Source organism: Ceratosolen solmsi, unplaced genomic scaffold (assembly GCF_000503995.2).
Source record: "Ceratosolen solmsi marchali unplaced genomic scaffold, CerSol_1.0 scaffold56, whole genome shotgun sequence".
NCBI classification, from domain to species: Eukaryota; Metazoa; Arthropoda; class Insecta; order Hymenoptera; family Agaonidae; genus Ceratosolen; species Ceratosolen solmsi.
Window position 1 is genome coordinate 3,908,906 of NW_011948425.1, and position 22,888 is coordinate 3,931,793.

Sequence of the window (22,888 nt, forward strand, 5' to 3'; positions counted from 1 at the left end):
AACAAGTACCACCTCAACAACAAGTGCCACCGCAGCAACAACAAGCATGGTCACAAAAACAACAAGTACCACCTCAACAACAAGTGCCACCGCAGCAACAACAAGCATGGTCACAAAAACAACAACTACCACCTCAACAACAAGTGCCACCGCAGCAACAACAAGCATGGTCACAAAAACAACAAGTACCACCACAACCACAACAATTGCCACCTCAACAACAACAATTGCCACCTCAACCACAACAAGTGCCACCACAACAACAACAAGTGCCACCGCAACAACAACAGGCATGGTCACAAAAACAACAACAATTGCCACCTCAACCACAACAGGCATTGCCAGACCAAAAACGAGGAAAGTCACAAACACAACAACAGGTATTGGCACATAAACAACCAGAAGTAGTACAACAGCAATCAAAAGTACAAATAAATCAATTATACAAATAATTATTATTAAATTATTATGAAATTTGCTATTATAAAGAAATAATATTATATTTTCATAAATCTAAATATAATATTTTAATATATCTTGAAATTCTAAATCATAGTAATTTTTAAAATAATAACAGCAAAATATTTATATTTTACAGGCACCAGATATCAAACATATAACTCAAGAAATATCTAAATTACCTTCACAAGTAATCAACTTTTTCACATTATTAATAAAAATAATCTCTATAATAATTAAATATAGCGATTAAACAAATACTAATGTTATAAATAACAAATTTAAAATTATATAAATATATATGTGTATATATAGTAATTTCGTTTTTTTTTTTGTAATTACGTTTATAATATTGTTTATATCAAAATGATTTTAGTTCTTGATTGGCTATTACAATTTTCTTGATTAATATAGAACTTTAAAAATTCTAATATATGAACAAAATTTACGAATAATATACATTAAATTATGTAGAATCAGTTTGAATATTAAATAATTATGCATCTGTAGATTTATAATAGAATATTAATAATTATAATGAAAAGTTTTCAATGCTTTTAACGAAATGTTTTATAAGAAGACCAATTGATACAGCAGTTAAATTCCTTAATTAGCTTCGTAAGACATTTAATTGCCATAAAATAATATGAAAATTATATTTTTTCTTAAACGAGGTTCAACGTGCGTCAAGTCAGACTCAAAATATATTGGCAAACATACCACGACGCAAAAACCCACTTAAAGCTGGTACACGAGGTCGTCCTATCGAAGTTTTAACCAATATGATGCAGATTAAATTTGGTTCGAAATTTCAACATTTAGCGATTCATTATGATGTGGATATAGTCCCTAATCTTCCAAAATACTTATTAAGACCAGCATTTAAAGCAGCGAAAAGTATATTATTTCCAAATAGAAATCCAGCTTTTGATGGAAAGAAAAATGCTTTTAGTGCTGGACGTTTACCTATCGCAGATCCAGTATGTATTCAGTTAAACAATTTATATAAATATCTTTTATAATAAATGTAAAGTAAACATATAATTCTTTGTGGAGGAATCAATAACCGTAAAGGTTCATAACGAAGATGGTAGAGAAAAAGAATTTCGAATTACCTTTAAAATTGCTAATGAAATTGATTTGTCATGGCTCAGACATGTAAAACCTGGTATAGAAAAAGATGATAATCATCAGCTTGGATTGCAAGTTCTTGATGTCATATTGCGCGACGCTCCATCTAACAATACAATAACGGTAAAATTTGATTTAGAAAAAATTTTTGAAAAAAATTATTTATTATCTATAATGGAATTAAATTTCGTCATAGATTGCACGCTCATTTTTTTCACCACCCAAAGGGCAGGTGCTATCTTTGGGAGGTGGTCTAGACTTATGGACTGGATTATTTCAATCGGCAGTTTTAGGCTGGAAGCCTTACCTGAATGTGGATGGTAATTTATATAAAATATTTGCATGCAAATGATTATTATTAAATAAATTTTAATAAATATTCAATTATAGTGTCGTACAAAGGATTTCCAAAATCGCAAAACGTAATAGACTTATTGAAAACAATTTGCAGCGAAGAAGGTGGTGGTAGAGGTCGCCAAGGACCAAATATCAATGATCCTAATGAATTATTAAATTTAATTCATTATAATATGGATAATATTAAGAAATTTTTAAAAAATATAAAAGTAACGGTGGAGATCCCAGGTCAAGCTACATCAAGAAGAACTCAGCGTATTAATGATTTAGTAAAGTGCCCTAGAGACAATATGTTTGTATGCAATGGTTCAAAAATAAGCGTCGAGCAATATTACAAATCTGAAAAAAAATATGTTATTAAATATCCATTTTTACCTTGTCTTTGGGTTGGTCCTAGAGATAAAAATATACATGTTCCACCCGAGGTATGTTACGAAAATACATGTATATGTATATATATATATATATATATATATAAAATTTGATGTCATTATTCAATTTTTTTATATAGATTTGTACGATTGTGTCTGGTCAGACAGTACAGAAGCCTTTAAATCCTAATCAAACAGCATCGATGGTCAGATACGCAGCAACGAGTACCACCATTCGCAAAAAAAAAATACTCGAAGCTGTAAATAATGAAAAAATAAATTTTAATATTACAGTAAAGTTGAATTTTCTTAATTTGTTCTATATAGTTTCAGTCGGTTGACTATGAGCGAAACCCATGTATGAACGAATTCGACATTTCCATTAATGGTGAATTTGAAAAAGTACCGGCGCGTGTTTTGGACCCACCACAGTTGTCGTATCAAAATGGAATTTGTCGTGTAGCAAAAGGAATATGGCGACCAAATAAATTTTTAAAACCAAGTTCATTAATTTCTAGCGATGGTTCATGGACCATTTTAAACCTTACCAGATTTCCCGATGATAGACAACTTTATGAATTAAATAATGCATTAGTGCAAACAGGTAAATTGTTAATACTTAATTTGCATATGCGTAAAGAATATAATTAATTCATTACGCAGGTAAAAATGTTGGTATGCAAATTGGTAAGCCTGTAACGCCATTTAGAAATATTCAGTTAAGAGGGTCTGATATTAGAGAGCTCAGTGCGTATTTTAATGAGCAGAAGAAAAAAGGCCTAAAATTGATAATAGTCATTGTTTCAGAGACCAAAGGACTTTATGGTATGTAATTCAAGCATATTATTTAAGATCGAATATAAATATTAAAATTATATTCTAGGTAAAGTTAAGCAAATAACCGAACTCAATGTTGGCGTTTTAACGCAGTGTTTAAAATCCAAGACTCTTATGAAATTATCTGATGCTACACTTACAAATATTTTATTAAAAATTAATGCTAAATTAAATGGTATTAATCATACATTTGAAACTAAAATGAGGTATTATAATAGTAGTTACAAATACTTTATATTTTAGTTTTTATTATAAACGTTATTTTAAAGTCAAATTATTTTTTTTTCCAGTCGACCAAAATGCCTAAATACACCGTGCATGATTGTTGGTGCTGACGTTACACATCCATCACCCGATGCAATTAATATACCATCTATTGCAGCAGTAATAAATTTAATATTTTATTCTAATTAAAAATTAATTAATATTACCGTAAGCAATTTTTAAATACAAATTTGCATTCTTTTCTCATAGATTACTGCCAGCCATGATCCTAATGCATTTATGTATAATGTTGAAATAAGATTACAACCTCCGAGGCAAGAAATTATCAGCAGCCTTACAGAAGTTATCATAATTCAGTTAAAGTATTTTCTACAGAAAACTGGACATCAACCGCAAAAAATAATTTACTATAGGTAGATTTATTGCATAAAGTTACATTCTCAATTCTTAAAGTTATCTTAAAGTTTATTTGTTTGCATAATATTGCGATATTTATAGTTGTGAACGTTTGTATTCAAAGATTAAAAGTTTCTATTTGAAGTAGACAAGTAACATAATTTAGCTACATATGTGATATGCAAGAAATTTGTACAAATTCTACCAATAAAATAATCTCGGCATAAATTGTGAACAACACGGTCGATAAATTTTATCATTTAATAATTAAATGGCCATTTTGATGTTTAATTACACGAATGTATTTAACTCTATAGAGATGGTGTTAGCGAAGGGCAGTTTCATGAAATAATGAATGAAGAACTCATGGCTATTAGAAGAGCTTGTGAAAAATTGAATCAATCCTATAAGCCACATATTACATTCCTAGTTGTTCAAAAAAGGCATCACATAAGATTATTTCCTCTTCAGCCACAATTTTCAGACGATGCCCATAAAAACTTTAATGTCCAAGCTGGTACCATCGTTGATACGGCAATTACTCATCCTTCTCATATTGATTTTTATTTAGTTTCACATGCTAGTATTCAAGTAATTATATTTTAATAACTTTATTATTGGAGAACATAATTGATACGGACAAAATGACATTGATTGTTTATTGAATTGAAACTAGGGTACAGCGCGTCCAACCAAATATAGATGTTTATGGGACGATTCGGACATGTCGGAAGACGAAATTGAGAATTTAACTTATTTTCTTTGTCATATGTTTTCGCGGTGTACAAGATCGGTCAGTTATCCTACACCAACATATTATGCTCATCTCGCTGCCTTTAGGGCAAGGGCTCTTACCGAAGAGTAAGTTGATCTTGTTTATATATATTTTTTGTAATATATAATCGTTTTAAAAATATTAATAATTGTTTTTCTTTCAGTGTGCCCATTAGTCTGCAACATTTACAACAAGAGCAGCTTAAGAAATTAACCATTAATTCCGAAATTTTGAAAGGAATGCCAATGTTTTTTGTATAAAATTATTCTTAAAAATATGAATATTTTTGTTTTTTACACTAAAGATTATATAATAATAATAATGTTTAATTAATAAGAAATCACTTTTTTTACTTGATCTTACAGTAACTATGTATGTACTGTACTAGTAAACAGATCAAGCACGACAAATTAATGTAGAAGCTGAAATGTATGTAAGAATAATAAATAAAATAATCTAACAGTTATTAATAAGTTAACGTTAGCTTTATATTATTCATAATTTGTAAAACGTAATAAGTATAACGTAATAACATAATAAGTGTAACGTAAATAAGTATTCAGTTTTCTTAATTAATTAATAAAGTTTAGTGTTATCGTAAATTATTCAAGAAATTCTTAGTATCGATATTACACTCTTTTGTATTTCATCTGCACATAAATAAAGTTCAACGCGTTCACAATGATTACGTGCGCCTGAAACTCATACATACACATATATCTTTATTGATTAGATCGCCCGCTCCGACGACTGTAGTTAAAAATGAAAATATTCACATAACATAACTTTTAAATTCTTTTTAAATTAAAAATTTGTTTGTCAATTTTACTAACGTGATAATATTCTTCATTATTATGCTTGTGTGATGGTGAAATGAGAATTTCCTTCAGTCAAGGCATTTTTTTCACTTTGAAGTTCTCATTTCATTCTGACTTTTAATTAATCAAAATACAAGTTGCCCCGTCATTTTCAAAAGCATATCTTCAATCATCGAATATTCAATTAGTTTCTTAATCGTTATAATCAACGAGTCGCATTCGGATAATTCATTTATACGTCTTGATTTTAACAATTCACGTGTGTAAAATTTCAAACGAAAGTAATTTACCATTTGCATTTATTATTATAAAACTAATTTAAAAACTGTGTTTCAGCAAATTATTAACCGTGAAAATAATGAGAAATCAAAGGAAGTAATAAGAGAAGCTAAGTGCCGATTTAAGTTCAATTTTCCAAGAAATTCCTTGACACCTGTATTATATCATTGTAAATTTTAATTTTCCAAAATGGAAAACTACCGCCAACGTATAATAAATGGTTTTTTCAATAAAAAAAAAAAAAAAAACAACAACAACAATAATAATAATAATAATAATAATAATTACCAACGCAATGTATTATTTTAAATTTATTTTATGAAATTATGATTTATGCTAAGCAAAACGTTTCCGTAATAGTAACAAATTTACAGTTCTCGTATAATTTAATCGATTTATTTTAAGAGCAAGTGAAAGTGTACATTTCCATTTATTTGGAAAACTATCACATGATGATTATACGATATACATGCATTATAAGACCACATAGTTATCCTCCCGTCCCCCGCTTCCCGATGCTTATTTGCAGCGATAATCTGGTACATTGAGAATCTTATCGAGAAAATTATCGAACTTGATAAGAGAAATTTTATCAGAGCCTCATAGTTCGAACATTGCTGAAACTCGTAGTGAGCCTCGAGCCACCATCGTCTGCAAGAATAGCCGAGCTTGAGGATAAAAATGTCGTTGTGTGCCGTTAGCAGCAACATTTAAAATATTCTGAACAAGATGTGTCTTGGTGTAAGGACGGCTCTAGGACATCACGGACTTGGAAAATTAACGAGCCATTGGCTTAAAGCTCACTAGTTCTCATAAAGCATGGCATTGCGTGGCATTGCGTGGTATTGCGTGGCATTGCATTATTCCCCATTGGAATTGGAGACGATGTTTTTAAAGAGCGGATCCTAATTCTCCCAATGGCCGTACGATTATTCATGAAATTGTCGCTCGATCGGCCAACATTATTAAAAATCAATCGTACGATCAAGCTTTATCAAATTGCTGTATTATAACGGCGAATCGATGAACAGTCTCTTGTCACAATTTTTTCGCGGTGCCTCGTTAGTTGCGCCGATTACGCGCTTGTAGAAACATCACAATAGCTTTATTATAAAAGACACTATGGAATACGAGATTTATTATTGTTTATTGTAACTTAATCCACATTCCAGTCGGTGTGACTCAAGCTTGGCTCGAGACTGGCGATCGCCCTCCCATGAACCTAATTGTAATTAGCCATTGTGATGCGTTAATGGTAAATGAATATTTTGTATTATACGTTTATTTATATTATATTATACGCTCGTGCGACAGCAATTGCGAACAAAGCAGCCGGAGATTTTATTCACCCGCGGATTAAAAAATTAACCAAAGCGCTGTTCATTATTATTATTATTCATCGGTTATACATCTCTTCGCATTCGCCTCCTCTTATCTTTTATTATCATTTTTCTAATAGTCTTACTTTCTCGAAAATGCATAATGTTAATAAAAATATAATAGAATGGAATTGTAATTTTGTTGTAGGATCGTAACTGAACATGAAAAGGCGCGAACATGGATGAGAAAATTCCACTATGAGTTTCCACGTTCTATTGAAATTTGGTATAACATTAGTTATATACATTACTTGTTCTTAAGTTATCCTTGGTAGTTTTTTCGCATCCGAGATATTTATAAAAGCTTTTGGACAATGAGACTTAAATAATTCGTTGTTTTTTTTTTTTTTTTTTTTTTTTTTTTTTTTTTTTTTTATAGAAGAAACAGTTATTCCGCGAGTTTGTACGAGATGTCTATTTTTAGAGTCACTCGTTTCCCGTCATCACTTTTTACAATCACGGTTTTTTGAAATCCCGTGGTCTACTCGCATACGGATCTTATTCCAAAGACTCTCGTTCACGAAAAGTTCTACCTTTCGCCAAAACTATCCATTGATCTGCATAGCCCTTGGTGAAATAATGTTGTAGTCTGCGATGCGACTTCGATTATGCACGCGACGTAATACAATTAGTTTTTATTATTTCATCGAATCGATGCATTTGTTGCCAAATCCCATCGCGCCTTACGTCTTACGACCATAATAATAATAATAATGGCTTTCAATAATTTTATATAGTTTATTGATCGAAATCTCGAGGGCTCTATTATTCAACTGACTCATCCTATCAACTGACGTATCCTATAATATATCGTAAGCCCTATAAAAATTCTATTGCAATTCTTTATAACTTTATGAAGACGTAATTAGTAATTTACGCGTATCGTAAAGGAATAATGATTACGGCAAAAGTCCGATGTTATTTGTTTGTGATTGTTTAAAAGGAATAAAGTGATTAATGGAAAATGGAATGACGCGGCGAGAAAAGCTTATCGTATTATCATATAGTCGACGACAGCCACCATTGACCAAACATTGGTTAGGACCAAACAACGTGTTAAGAGTGTTTCGGTTTCTTTTGACAGCAGCTTATAAATCGGCAAAGGTTCATCGAGCGCGATTATTCGACAACGAGGACAATGCTCGTAACGACAAGGAAGTAATTGTAAAGCGATGAAAATAAAGGCGGCGTTTCGTTCACGATTCGACTGCTAAAAAAAACTCCAATAACCACGGCACTCGGATTTTGAAATGTCAAGCTGTTGGCGCCAGAATGCCTGACCACTCGGCAAAGGGCCAATGAGAAGGTCGTAAAATTGTGACGTAGAAGAATGCGAGAGCGGCAGCCTCGCGTTCCTCTTCCGCTTTAATCGCTTTAATGCGCGTTCGTGGTGTTGGTAGAAGGAAGATGGCTTCCCCTCGTACGGGGACAGTCGCATTACTTTCCAAGGATTGCGCGCTCGCGTTAATAATTATCAATCTCGGTACAATGGATAAGCACGCGAGTACTCTCGCTTGTTGAATTGCCGAGTAGAGTAAGGACGACCTTGAGTGCGTGGAGAAAGCGTTCGTGGAGCAGCGGCAGTAGCAACAGCAGCAGCAGTTGGCAACTCGTCGTCTATTCTTCTCTTGTTCGGGCTATCACAAAGGGTAGCCAACGAGAGTAGAGAGAGAGAGAGAGAGAGAGAGAGAGAGAGAGAGAGAGAGAGCGCGTGTGGGCGTGCGTGCGCGAGCGCGCGCGTACGTGTACGAGGGAGCGTGAGTGAAGCGAGTGAGTGTGTGTGATATATATATATATATATATATATATATATATATCACACACACTCACTCGCTTCACTCACGCTCCCTCGTACACGTACGCGCGCGCTCGCGCACGCACGCCCACACGCGCTCTCTCTCTCTCTCTCTCTCTCTCTCTCTCTCTCTCTCTCTCTCTCTCTCTCTCTATATATATATATATATATATATATATAGAGAGAGAGAGAGAGAGAGAGAGAGAGTGAAGGGCCAGCCACTCTGTAGGGAGACACGTATCAATCTTGAGGATCGGTAAGTAAGGTACGTTAATTAGCCATGATCGGTGACAGTTGACGGGTCGTGTGAATAGTTTGGTGAAAGGGGCGACCCGTTGCGCTTCTCCTCCCCCATCTTCCCTGCCCCAGGTATCGTGACGAATATCGGTGATGAGCCGCGTTTTTTTTTCGTCGCTACCAAACAAATCGCGATAATCGGTAATAAGCGAGGATGTTCCATGGGATCCGATTATCCGAGTCGAAGACTCCATGTATTATTAGAGCGAGAAAAGAAAGTACGAGGGAAGAAAGTACAACGATCTTGCTGCTGACAGAACGCGTACGCATGTGCGCGAGCGGCAGCGCGGAGGGCGAGTGGATAGAGTCGACCAGAAGGAGGTCGTTGTTCTTCAACGGTGGCGCATATTTTTCTCTGCCCGTGTCTCCCGAGATCGTCCGCTTATCCCTTCGACTGTCGACGTTAGGGAATTTTCCACTGTTTCGAACAATGAGAAAATGTTCGTAATAAAATTGTAGTAGTAGCGGTAGAAATTCTTATTGTTGTTGTTGTTGTTGTTGTTGTAGGCAGGCAGTAGTATAAGTAGTAATAGTAGAGGTGACTGGAGTAATTGCAGTAATAGTAGTAGTATATGAGTAAGTACAACGAACACCTAACAATAAACTTGTACTCGGTTACGTAAACGAAGCAAGTGGTTTGTGTTTTTTTTTTTATTTCTTTTTTTAATTTTTAAGGAGTTTCATCATCCCCGAGTCGCATTGCGTTGAGAGTATAGACTTTCCTTCTTCTTTTTATTATCGATAAGAGTTGGCTACGCCGTTGTTTGAATCACAAAGGAAGATATATAATTGATACAAAAGAAAAAAAAAAGGAAAAAAAAATTGGCTCCACACTGTAAAGGGAATAACGATTAATAAGTAGGAGGAGGATGGAGTGTCGATTAAATTTCAATTAAAGGAGGCATACGTAGGGGAAGCAAGCGTCGAAGCTTTAAAAAAAGAAGGTGACGATGATCGGTTACGCGAGACCCATAATCGTGGTCTGTCGATACGTTGACGTTTCTAAAGAGAAAAGAAGAAGAAGATGTTGACGGAGGAGGGGGAGGAGGAGAAGGAGGAGGAGAAGGAGGAGGAGGAGGACCGTGCGGGATCCGCGAAAAGCGGAGATAGCGAGTGGCCGGGATCGATCGATCGTATTCCGTTGAGGCGCGACGGCGACGGTGACGGTGTCGAGCCCTATGGCCCGGCTAATTCGGCTGCTGCGTCGCTCGTAAATAAGGCGAGAGAGCGCCCGTGTCTATCGATTGGTCGCGGGGAAGTTTGACGGGGTGCGCGCGTCGGCGGCGCCTGGACGACGTGGTGGAGGCGATCCTACGACAACCCCCGACGACGCTTGCGACGCAGTACGGGACTAACGGGCAGCGCGTCATTCGCCAAGAGTCGCGCGAGGTCCACGAGCGCATCGTCTCCTCATCCGTCACCTCGGACACTCGTCCCGGATTCTCTAGTGAGCGCGTGCGCGTCGGCTCTCGGCGGCAATGCTCTCGAGATATGTAATATAGTGCGCGCGGAGGGGGTGCCGAGCTGTTCGATACGACAATTCGCGAGTTGAGCTGTGACGTCGATCGCCTCGTCGCCGTGGAAGGAAGGTATCTATCGTTGCTATCAGCGAATGATTTACATTTTCCCTTAACATTTATCTCGGGTTACTACACGCTACAATCGCGGCTCAGTAACGCCTCTTCCGAATTTCGGACACCGTTTTCTTCGTCTAAATTTATATGGAATGTCGGCTCGCTGCAACGCGATGCTCACTCTTACGTTTCCAACTCGTCCTTATTGTTACGTAACGCTTATTGCTGGCTTAATTGCCGCGCAGTTGTTATAATAACTTTTTCGTAATATCAGACCATCGAAATATACTTCGAAATATTCACTCTTCAATTCAAATACATATTCAAATATTTTGGCGGTGTGAGAATTAATTTTTATTACCGGCTAAATAATCATTATTCGCCTTACAATGCTCTGTTTTCAATTACGAATGTTACTTGCACATTCGTGCGCGCATTAATATTTAAATAATATTATTTACGCGCTTGATAATTACGTTATATACAAATTTCCTTCTACCTACAGTCGATACTTTAGAACTTTGCAAATTTAAGCATAAATTACATGCTCTCTGCGCATACTTTTGAAATTATATCAATTTAAGTATAAATTATACGTGTAGATATATATGATTTTGTGACTGCATAAAGATTGGGTAAGGATTTCTCTTTCTTTTCTTTCTTTTCTTTCTTTTCTTTCTTTTCTTTCTTTTCTTTCTTTTTTTCTTTTTTTCTTTTTAATTATTACCCTTTAATATAAGTATTTGTAGTGAGGGTAGAGAATATATGTCGACTAAGTGTATTATCAAAAATTTAATGCATTACGTACGAATAATTTTTGTTATATTATTAAATCGAGCAGTTAGGATTCCTTAGATTATAATCACTTGATAAAATAATGAATTTTTTATGGATTTTTTTTTATTTATTTTTTTTTTTTTAATTAATTAATTAATTGTATAATACATGAAGGGCTTAAAGCACTTGGATTTTTGTTTAAAAAAGAATGAGAGGAAGACCAATATACTATAATGATCAATTAAAGACAACTTATTAAGGCTTGTAAGATTGATGATAGATTAATTTGCTTTGTACTTTAATGTTTGGCTAAATGTTGATGTGCAAAGATAAACGAATAACGACAAGCACTAATTGCAATGTGATTGTTGTTTATTCTCACGCTTATGCTTATAAGCCAAAGGGATGCATTTAAGAGTCTCGCAAGTCTTAGCGCTTTAATAATTTTGTGAAAAAGGAGCCGAGTTATGTAAAATTTGGCCGAACTGGTATGAAAAGAGAAATGTGAGGTGGGTGGATGGGTGGGTGACGTTAGGATTAACGATGAAGGGATTGAAGGGAGATGGGAGATGGGAGAAGGGATGATGAAGGAAGGGTGAAAACGATCGATGCGAAAGTGAAAAGTCGCGCTGTTACGAGGATGAGGTAATCTGGTCGACTAAAGCGTTGTCGTCCTCTGGACGCTGGCTGTTTCAGATCAGGAGAAGGGCCGTAAAAGCATGCAAGGGCTAGGGTCATAGGAGTGGTGACCTAAGCTGCGGGTGTCGTAAGGCGCAGGCGGGGCGAGCGGGGCCTTCGATGCTTAAGCTACGATTGGTGTCGACCCACTTTCTCAAGCAGCCATAGGCAGCGCTTCGTGCCATGTGTCGCGACCGGGACATGAACCCGTGAGCACCTGGACTGATCGCACGTGTCGAGATACGCCGTTGTCAGCGAGTTGCCCGTTATTCGACGCCACCGCAGCCATCACCGTCGCCGACGTCGCCGCAGTCACCGCCGTAGTCAGACCACCACCACCGTCGCCACCGTCACCACCACTACACCGCTACCACCACCACTGTCACCACCACCACCACCACTGTCACCACCACGACCGCCGGCAGTCGGCGCCTCGGCGATGGCGCCGGGATGCGTCTGAGTGCCGGGACGCGCGGCAATACGAGAAGATCTGCGGCCAACGAGTGACAGAGGCCCAGCTAAGTGGTGCCGACCTTACTTGCCATTGGACACCCCACACATCAACCTGTGGAGAGTCGCGAAAAAGTGTATTGTAAGTATGACTTTCTATCCTTAAACACATCGTTATCCTTATCCTACTTTATCCTCCTCTTTTTATTATTCAATTATCCATTTGTCTTTCCCTTCATTTCTTCCTATTCGATCATCAATCGTTCTTTGACTCAAGAGTTTTTCTCGCTCGCCGGGAGCATTATTTATCCGATAACACGCCGAATGAACTAGACTATGAACTTTCAAGCTTGAGTCCAGTGTAAATTTTACCGATAACAAAGATATTTAATGCTCTTTTAAAGCCAGAAAGCTCGAAGGAGTTTACTTTAAGCTTGAATTTCTTGTCAAAACAATGTAATAATATAACTTCAACAACAACAACAACAACAAATCTATCTATCGATCTATCTATATATATATATATATATATATATATTTACAAACAAACTCTCATGCCTACCGGTTTTAATAAAATACAAGTATATTTAAACAAATACACAAGCACACGTATACACATAAATAATTTACTCTGCAATTTTACTCCTGTGAGTAGAAATTCCATTCGACGAATTGACATACATCGTCATGTAATAATATTTCAAGTATGTAGAATAAATTGATTCAATCTATTTGCATTTTCTTCCTTGACGCCACAGTTTTTATTTTAATTTAAAATGAAAACATCTCCAAAGAATTCTAGTAAAAAAAAAAAAAAAAAAAAAAAACCTGCCCATTATCATGATTATTATTAAATATTAAGACTTTTGATGACTATGGAAGTTCTAAATATTTATTTGGTATATTAATTTACGAGTTATTTATATCATCACTGAGCTTTCCTACAATATTTAGTTCTACTACTTTAGTCGGAAAATATTGTTGTCTTTATCAATATTTAATACGACTTGAGTACACAGTTTGACAAGTGACTCGAATAATCAATGCATTATTTCTTATTGGCTATTTTTACTTTCATATACATTTTCGAGCTTCGTATCTACTTACATCAATTTCAATAATCAGCCTGTATTTATTAAATTACCAAAAATACTTGAATTATCTGCAATCAATAATTTGACATTATCATGGTATTGATTTTATTTATTTATTTTATTTATTTTTTTAATTTCTACTATTTATAATAAGTGCATGTCTAATAAGTTTGCGTACAATTTCTTTTCCCACAATGGGTAAGAATGTAATCGTTATGCGCTTATTTAATGAAAACGTAAATAATTTTAATGAAATTCAACTACCACAGTCAATAAAGTCTTTATTTAGCATTATTCTAACTTCTTTTTATTAATTATATTTACAATCGATATTTGAACAAATATGCTTCTACTTATAGCGATTGAATTATTATCATGATATTACTTGAGCTTATTTCGTATTTATACATTATAAATGTTCAATATTTAATTTCGTTTAATTTAATTCTTAAAAAATCGATATTAAATATATTAAACGGTCAATTAATATTTTGGCTAATTCATTTACGCGAAAATTACGTTTTATTGTTACAATATATTATTTCGTTCAAGCCAATGACATATTCCAGTCCTAAAGTACTTTTTAACTTTTCAAATTAACATTTGTTTCATTTCATCATTTCATTATACTTAAATACAATGGCTCTGCGCTTTTTTTTTTTTTTTTTTTTTTTTTTTTTACAAGATAAGACATATTTGTAATTTTTAACAGTTGTGAGACAGTGGATTAACATGATGATCAATAAGTGCGATGGCACGTGTACTTATCGACATCTCTCCATTTCCCCCACGCATTTCTCGAACTTTGGAGAATAACAAAAGCTTCGTAAAACTTCCACTTGCGTCCAGAATTAAAATATCAAAGGACGTTCCTCTAATTACATATCCTCGAATAACCCGGTAATAACATTCTCGAGCAACGATAACCCTTTCCACTTGTCGGGACTCGAGACCATGGACGACAACGACGACGACAACATGATCGCTGTTGTTGTTCAATCCCAGTATCCTGCCCATATTCATCTAATCTCGGCGAGCGTCATTAATGAATCGAATAACTCTGATTTTGCCTTTGTCGGCCAGTGCGGCAGTGGGTCGCGGTGCAGGCGAAGCAGTGGGATGAGAGGCCCTCAACAAGAGGCTAATCAGCAGCAGCAGCAGCAGCAGCAGCAGCAGCAGCAGCAGCAGCAGCAACAGCAACAGCAGCAGCAGCAGCAGAAGCAGCGACGGCACCTGAGACGCACTGAAGATACGGATGCGGAGGAGGAAGAGGAGGAGGAGGAGGAGGAGGAGGAACAAGAGCGGAGACCGGTCGTCGAGGCATGTCACCACCAGCAACAGCAACAGCAGCAGCAGCAGCAACAACAACAACAACAACAACAACAACAGAGAGATGAATCACGATTGGCGCGGGTGAAGCGAACGCTCCTGGGCCGCGGTACCTCAGCCCCAAGCGGATGCCATGGCGGCTCCGGGCGCACCAGTTTCGGTGTGGAGCTCGAGCTCGCGCCCCATGAATGCGGGGTGCCCCACGTCGTCCACAGGATCTGCCGCTACATCGAGGCTCACGGATTCCACAACTCGGCCCTCTTCCGAATGGCGAGCGGCAGCTCGCGACTCGCCGAGCGTCTGCGGCTCGGTTTCGAGCGCCGGGGTGACGCCGACCTCGAGGCCGCCGCCTGCCCAGCGACCGCAGCCCTCCTCCTCAGACAGTACCTCAAGGAGCTACCCAAACCCCTCGTCGGATCCACCTGCGTCTCCAAGCTGCTGCAATTACACTCTCGTTAGTATCTGCGCGTTCCGCCACTTAGCTACGTCGACGATAACGAGCGCGATCGGGACGATCGATGTTCCACGTCGTCATCGCGAGTCTTAATGCAAGAGTTCGAGCGAGTTGGAAAAAATTATCCGCGGTAATGGTAATAACCATCGGGGTCTCGAGCGATTCGCGAGCAAATTAACGAGGGCGCGAATCAGCGATAGTCGATGGGGATTCGGGTGAAGGAACTCGAGCTCGGCGCTCGCGGATTATGAAACAGACAGGGATAGAGAGTAACGTATTGACGATCGCGTGTTCGCAGAAGAGCGGCCCAGGAATCGAGAGTGCTGGATCAATAAGACCCGAGAGCTGCTGGCGAAGGAGTTGCCCGGTGCCAAGGGTCGACTCCTCGAGTATCTGCTCCTCTTCCTCGGGCGCTTCGAGCACCAGCATGGCTGCAGCGCAGGCTTACCCGGTATATTTGCGCCTCTACTCGTACCCCACGTGCCCCCTGCGACGCTGCTGATGCGCGACCTCCTAGTCGACGCTTCCCTCATCTATCCGGATAGCAGCAGGTAAGGAAACTCTCGTGCGCCTCTCGTGTATGACCTTCCGAATCGGATATGCTGGGTGCAATGCACTCGGATGGTATTGCGACCGGGAGTTGGATTTCATCAATGAAACTGGCTGGAGCGAGCAAATGCCTCAGCAATCACCTCGATCTCGTAAATATTTAAAAACATTATCAAGAATTCTTAAATATTTCGATTGCAATCAATGATTCGAAAAATATTCAGGATATAAGTAATTATTGATTTCGTGATTATGCAAGTTGCTGCTATTCGACTCCAATATAAGACTTCTATCTACAGTTAGAATTTTTTATTTCACTTTTTCTTTTATTTCTCCCTTTCTGTTATAATCTCATACCCAAGATCGTATTATTTGTTAATTTTGTGTCGTAGTTGCATATCCCTACATTTTATCACTATTCGAATAAATACTTATTGAATAAGTAGCTTGAAATTTGGATTTTAACTCGTCGTGCTGTTACAGTAATTATTATTGGTCCATTGCAATTGCAAACGATTAAAGCTTTAATGCTAACAACGTTGCTATTGTGTAATTATTGCATTAGAAAAGATAGAGAGAAAGTAATAAAGCAGGTTTATAATTTTAATTTAACTCGTAACTAGTATTTATATCTTATTTACATCTCGAATTTATATCGATATAATTTATATTGGAGAAATTTTTGAAAAATGTTACATTCATCTAAGAATTAAAAACAAAAACAAAAGAAAATAAACAGTAATCCGTAGTTAAATACTTTTTAATTGTTATTTTATTTTAAGCAATGTGCGATATTCTTCTATCAAATTGCTAATGTATTTATTGAAGATGTTCGGAGGCAAATATAAGAGAGGCTCTTCCCAATAAACTAAATAAATATTAATTAATAAATTTGTTCCGTTGTGCCGTTCCTTTTCTTCCATTTAAATGTAAAAAAAGAAAAAAGCTTTCCAACAATAATAATTCGTCACTTCTAAACGTCGGAGTATTGTATAAATAATATTGAAATGCCGAATTCAAATAAGGCAAAAGCGCGAATTAAAAATTACAAGCGACAAGTTGCAAATACATTTGTTTTTTTTATTTTTATTCGATTACTAAAACATCTGCTGACAATCACTGCTTCTTATCGCCATTGGGAATAATATATCGTTTTTTTTTTTTTTTTTTTTTTTTTTTTTTTTTGGTAGCGAGCTATCGGGATTCAGTTTGTATAAAGAAAGACGAGTTAACAATTCAATGATACAATAATACAATAATATTCAATGTCCCGATGTGGACAATTGGCGCGTTATATAACATGTTAGCAGTTTCTGCTTTCTTTTCATTGTGCCACCTATACGGAAGCTATGTAATATAGAACTCTGTATAGAAACTGATATTATTGTTTTTCAATGGCAAATAAAAGAAATTTCTCCCAAGTTTTATATCAGAGAGGCTCAGTCGGGAATTACAATACCAAATTATTATAATTTTGACGTTTTGAATGTATGTGAACATTTGTACAATCCACTGTGTAATTGATCGATGGCATATGGCGTGACAAAGCGAGCGATTGTACCAGTAAAAGCATTCGTTATTCTTTCTCCCCACAATTTTCAAGACATGCCAAAATTAAAAATTTTTCAGCTAATAACTAGGACTTGAAATAAACACTAATGTGTACGAAATATTATGACATGTATCATCATTTGATAGAACAGAGCAAAATTAAAACGAATAAAAGATCCGAGCTCTCGAATTTACATAGATTATATGCAATCTACAATATAATCACTGATGAAATGTTTGTCGGTGTATAAATAACCGAGTTAAGCAAATGAAGCTAAAACCTTGATTTTTTTTTTAATTTGACAAATTTTGACACTCATTGTATTGGTGATTCGTGCATTACATAATTCGTACAAGCTTCGTTTTCATTACAATATCTGTGTCTCTATTTTTCTATTGTATTACTCTATGCGCAGGTACAGTTTGTTGTTTGTTGTAGTGTCTAACATAAAGAAAAGATGCGTTCTGTTGATTGACAAGACAAAATACTTGTAATCTTATTATTATTATTATTATTATTATTATTATTATTATTATTATTATATTGTTGTTGCTGTTGTTGTCGCTGTTGTTGTTCTCTCTCTCTCTCTTCGTATTCCGTTTTTTCACCTGTTTAATCTGGAAGCTTTATGAAATGTCATAATGCATTGCTTTGGGAAGCCTGCAAAAATATCGTTGATAGCCATCTCGTGGTGCACGTAGTTGTTAGTCAGGGTCAAGCGTTAATATCTCTGGGAATCGAACAAATTAAGGAGATTCCCCGAACTCTTACCGACATATGCGGGGCTTCGCAAAAGCACAACGCCTCGCCTTATTATAATGCCAGTTATGTATCGATGTTGTTTTAACGATTTTCTGATTTCTTGTACAGTCTTACGTAAAACTTCATAGTCTGGCTTATTTATTTATTCTTTATTCAATTACATTTATTTGTTCAGCTTTCCTTATTCTGTCGGTCGGTTTTGGATTAGTTTAAAAAGCTTACATGAACATACGTACTATTAATTTAGTTTTATTCACATCAAATTTTCAATCTTTTGAAGATGTATTTGCTCTTATTCGAATCGATTTGTCCCGATAACTTTTAAACATTGAATTTTTATATACATATGGTTGATTTAAAATTTATCATAAATTGATAATAAGGAATAAATTGATACTATCGATATTTGCTTCTGACTGGGGAATATCAATGTCAAGAAGAGAGGAATAGAATCGCGAGCAAATAAACAGAATACAGTGATTAAACTTGATTCTCGATAATTTCTTAATAAATACATATATATATATATATATATATATATATATATAAGGTATAAACTAAATACAAAAAAAAAAAAAAAAAAAAAAAAAAAAAAAAAAAAATAAAGAAAAAAAAACATATATTTTCAAATTCTTACAATTGACACAAGAAATGCAATTTTTCTCTAAATTAGCAGCAATTGTAATAATGTAGCTCTAAATAATGAATCTAAACGTATTAGTTAAAATTGTTTCCCAATAGTAATCAACAATTTTATTTTATACATAATATATCTCACATTCAAAAGATACCACTTTGCACTCAATAATGAGAAATAATGTTTCTAAGAAAATAGTTGAGACAGTACTCGTTAGTTCTAAAAATATCACCAAATTGTGCATTCATTCGCTGTCACCTATATCGCATTCACAATTAGCGTAATTTCTAAATAATAAAGCTATATAATCAAAATTCAAATTGACATTGGCCGCGCCATCTATTTAGCCTAGCGTCATTGGCTCAGCAAACTCGTGGTGACTGTCGCAGACCAACCTTACCTTATATATTCAGATATTACCGAAGATTCGCTCTCATATTATATAGTAATGATAATCTATTTGTGATAATCGGGGAAGACTCACTAATGCATCTGTCGAAAGTGTGGCCACCTGGGGATTTAATCCCAGTACTACTTGCCTCTCGATGATATTTACTACCTCCCGTTTTGGAAAAATTGCACTTTAGATTAAGAAATTAATCCAAATCCTATAAAAGAAATAAGCTCGATTTTCAATTACATGATGATGATTTCTTTTAAAGAAATTCCATTTTGAAAAAACTACCTTCGTATTTACGTAATAAAGCATTATGTAATTGAGAAGGTCAATATCCTAGATAACTTTGTACTTACGTAAACTCGGTATTGGAGTTCGTTGATTTACAGAGCAATGGAATATCTGGAATTTAACCATATTTAAGCCCAACTTAAAAATATCATCGCAACTTTAATCACAATGCTTTTATTTTTCATATAATCCAAGCTCCACAAATATAAGAATATAAGTATAATCCATATAACTAGGATCTATGAGAGGATTGACAAAACATTTCAATCAATCACTTAACAAACTTATCACCAATATTCAAATCCCTTATCCTATAAAACTATCGTTAAATTTGCATAATGAGCAAGCTTAGTCGCATATAATATTTGCATAATCGATATACCAGGTTTACTAATCTTGAGGGTAAACACGAAACTCCAAGTGACACGAATTAGAAATATCATTTACAAAGGCAGGCAGATAAACACGGCGAATCTTAATTCTGCTAATAAATGCGCAACTCGGCTCGACCTTGTTACTGGTCCTTCACTCAACGTCATTCGCCAAGGATTCCCGTGGATCATTCTCAACAATTGAAGCGATTCCATTCCCAATGGTGCACTTGATCCTCGTCGCAAGTCCTTTCTTCGCCACATCCACGCACGCGCTCGCATTAATTAACTCTACGAGGCTTGCGCAACGTGAGAAATGAATCTGCGTGACTGGCATTAAAGAGAAAGAGAGAGAGAGAGAGAGAGAGAGAGAGAGAGACGAGCGACAATGGGCAATTGGATTTGACGCACTTAACATTGGCCGCGATGAATATGGACTGGTGTTGTTGTTCTCATCCATTGAACCACGAGAGCACATCTAACGATCGAGAGTTGAATCATTAATTCGTTCATTGGCTGCGCGCGGCTCGCTCGACACCTCTCATCTAATTGCGTACATTAAACGACGTCTGCGCTCCCTCTCTCTCTCTCTCTCTCTCTTTCTCTCTCGTTCTCTTGATTTGTTTTGTTCTCGGCTAATTGAAATTAACTTTTATTGGGCCGGAGATTACGCGCCAATGGAGCGATACCCGCCTCTTGGTCGCGCAACGTCGGCGCCGTCGCTGCCGAATCTCGGGTGTCACGATCGCGCTGACATATCCACGTACATTTACGCAACAATGGCTATGCGACTGAAATAAAAGTCGATCGATCGTTCCGAAATTTTCCATTATGTCGGACGAGGACGCGGACGTGCAGCGTACGCGCTTCCTTCGCCTCGTTGCTGACCATTGCGACTTTACGCTTTCATCGGCCGCTCTTACAGGATGCCACTTTTACCAAAGTACTTTCTTCATCCCGTAGACGCAAATGGTGACCTGTCTCTTTCCCATTTTTACAATAAATCGAACTACATTCTCGATCCCGTCTCCTATACATCGAGATCAATCCCCCCCCTCCATTCCCTCTCCCCCTCCCCATCCCCATCCTCCATCCCCACCTCCCCATTTCCCCGGATGTTCCCTTGTACGTGAAGCACTCGGCTTTGTCCCCTGTCATAACACTACGACATTACACCTAAAGCTTGCGGAGAAAAGCTCGATACGCAAGTCGGGGACCCGACTGAGCGCCCGACGATATTTTGCCCTTTCGAGATACATTGCACGCGTCACGCGTGAAATCTGGTCTCCCATTGCCTCCGCGAACCGGTTCCAAATCTCCTTCGTCCTCCGTTTCTCTCTCACTCTCTCTCTCCCTCTCTCTCCCTCTCTATCATTCTCGGTGCGAGCGCACACGTGGCCGGCGAAACCGCACTCCTCGAGCGAGCCGTGCGCCACGTTTTGCGGGCTTACTTTAATGCGTGTATTATCACCGGCCGCTGGAAATTTACCGGACGACTCGGCCGACTTGTTTGCCCCCATTATTCGCCGGCTCCTTGTCCCGAGTCGAGAAGACTCGGTGAGTATCCGCGGGAGGCTGCGGGGAGGCGAGTTAATCCTTTCGGCACCGGGCGCTAGGATGACTCGTCGGACGAGCTTGCCAGGATTGTCTTAATTTAATGCAAATAAGCGTAGATGCCGTTTATTTTCATCGACGCGTTGCATTAATCGGCCGTCTATTTTTTTTTTTTTTTTTTTTTTTTTTTTTTTTTTTGTTTTTTTATTCATATTGGGAGAGGCTCGTTGCGCACAATTGCGCCAAAGCGTAAAGCGTTATAATGTAGCGTTGCCGACCTGCTGCAGCGTTCCAAATCGCCGCGTCGATTAAGGACGAATTCAACGTCATAATGGGACGTATCTTTGCGTCGAGTAATTGTTTGTCTTCCAGCTGGACCAGTTGCTCTTGCGAATGACACGTTAAAAATAAAAATTTCTCAATCGATTGATATTCCCCTTAAAATAGAAACGATGGTTTAGCGTCCGAGCTTGAGGAAAGTTACGGGTTTAGCGTAATAATGGAAATTTTCGAGATGTCCCGTACATTCGTGGCGTCCCGATCGTGCTATAGAAATAGATTTTGGCAACTGAGGGGGACTGTACGCATTTGCACTTCGACAATCGCCTGCGGAGTGAAAGAGAGAGAGAGAGAGAGAGAGAGAGAGAGAGAGAGAGATTGTGTGTGTGCGTGTGCGTGTGCGTGTGTGTCAAACGTCTTTGTTGTGTATATAAAATTGTATGCATATCGGGTTGAGAAAAAAAAAGAAAAAAGAATGAAATAGTGCGATATACGGGTGTAATGACTTTTAAAGTTGACAAAACGACGATTTTAGATATTGCAATTGTTGGTATTATTAAAACGTTGCGCTTCGCACGCACAATGAAACTTCATTAGCGCGAAGCTTATTTAATATAGCGCAACACGCCAAAATCCTCACATTGTGAAAATAAATATCGAAAGAGTGAGGAAGTAAACAATACTAAATGAGATACTTTTAATCGGTGAGCACAACATCATCATTATTCGATCTACCGCAATAATTTCTCAAAACATAATTCAATTGGCATTGTATCACGTAGCACCGATAAATATTCTATTTTTCGTCAAATCGCTAGTAGCATGAGAATTCGCATTAAGGTTTCATGGGGATCCATAGCGATCGATAACGTCGCAATGATCGGCCAAGTAAAGCCACACACAATGCCCAATTAAAAAGACAATTTAGAATTGAGTGCGAATAGCGAGTGTCGCTTCGCCGATTCCCTATTAACGCGGGCGCAACTAACTACTCGGAGGTAAACAAATAAGGGAGAGAGGC

At 37.0% G+C, this 22,888-nt stretch overlaps 2 protein-coding genes across 2 annotated transcripts in view; both read left to right on the forward strand.

The window, feature by feature from the left end:
- The first annotated feature begins 1,009 nt into the window (after positions 1-1,009).
- Positions 1,010-4,852, forward strand: AGO2 (Argonaute 2). The gene is made up of 13 exons (XM_011500360.1): positions 1,010-1,439; positions 1,516-1,713; positions 1,787-1,910; positions 1,981-2,372; positions 2,459-2,578; positions 2,646-2,922; positions 2,982-3,143; positions 3,202-3,361; positions 3,446-3,539; positions 3,630-3,793; positions 4,094-4,367; positions 4,453-4,637; positions 4,715-4,852. The coding sequence occupies exons 1-13, from the start codon at positions 1,242-1,244 to the stop codon at positions 4,809-4,811; spliced, it is 2,445 nt and encodes an 814-aa protein (XP_011498662.1). The 5' UTR covers positions 1,010-1,241; the 3' UTR covers positions 4,812-4,852.
- A 9,929-nt stretch (positions 4,853-14,781) lies between these two features.
- LOC105363024 (protein FAM13A) overlaps positions 14,782-22,888 on the forward strand; it is an 18,263-nt gene continuing 10,156 nt past the window's right edge. The window contains 3 exon segments of the mRNA XM_011500593.1: positions 14,782-15,003; positions 15,058-15,475; positions 15,774-16,026. Of these exon segments, the coding sequence (XP_011498895.1) occupies positions 14,812-15,003; positions 15,058-15,475; positions 15,774-16,026 (863 nt within the window). The 5' untranslated portion in view covers positions 14,782-14,811.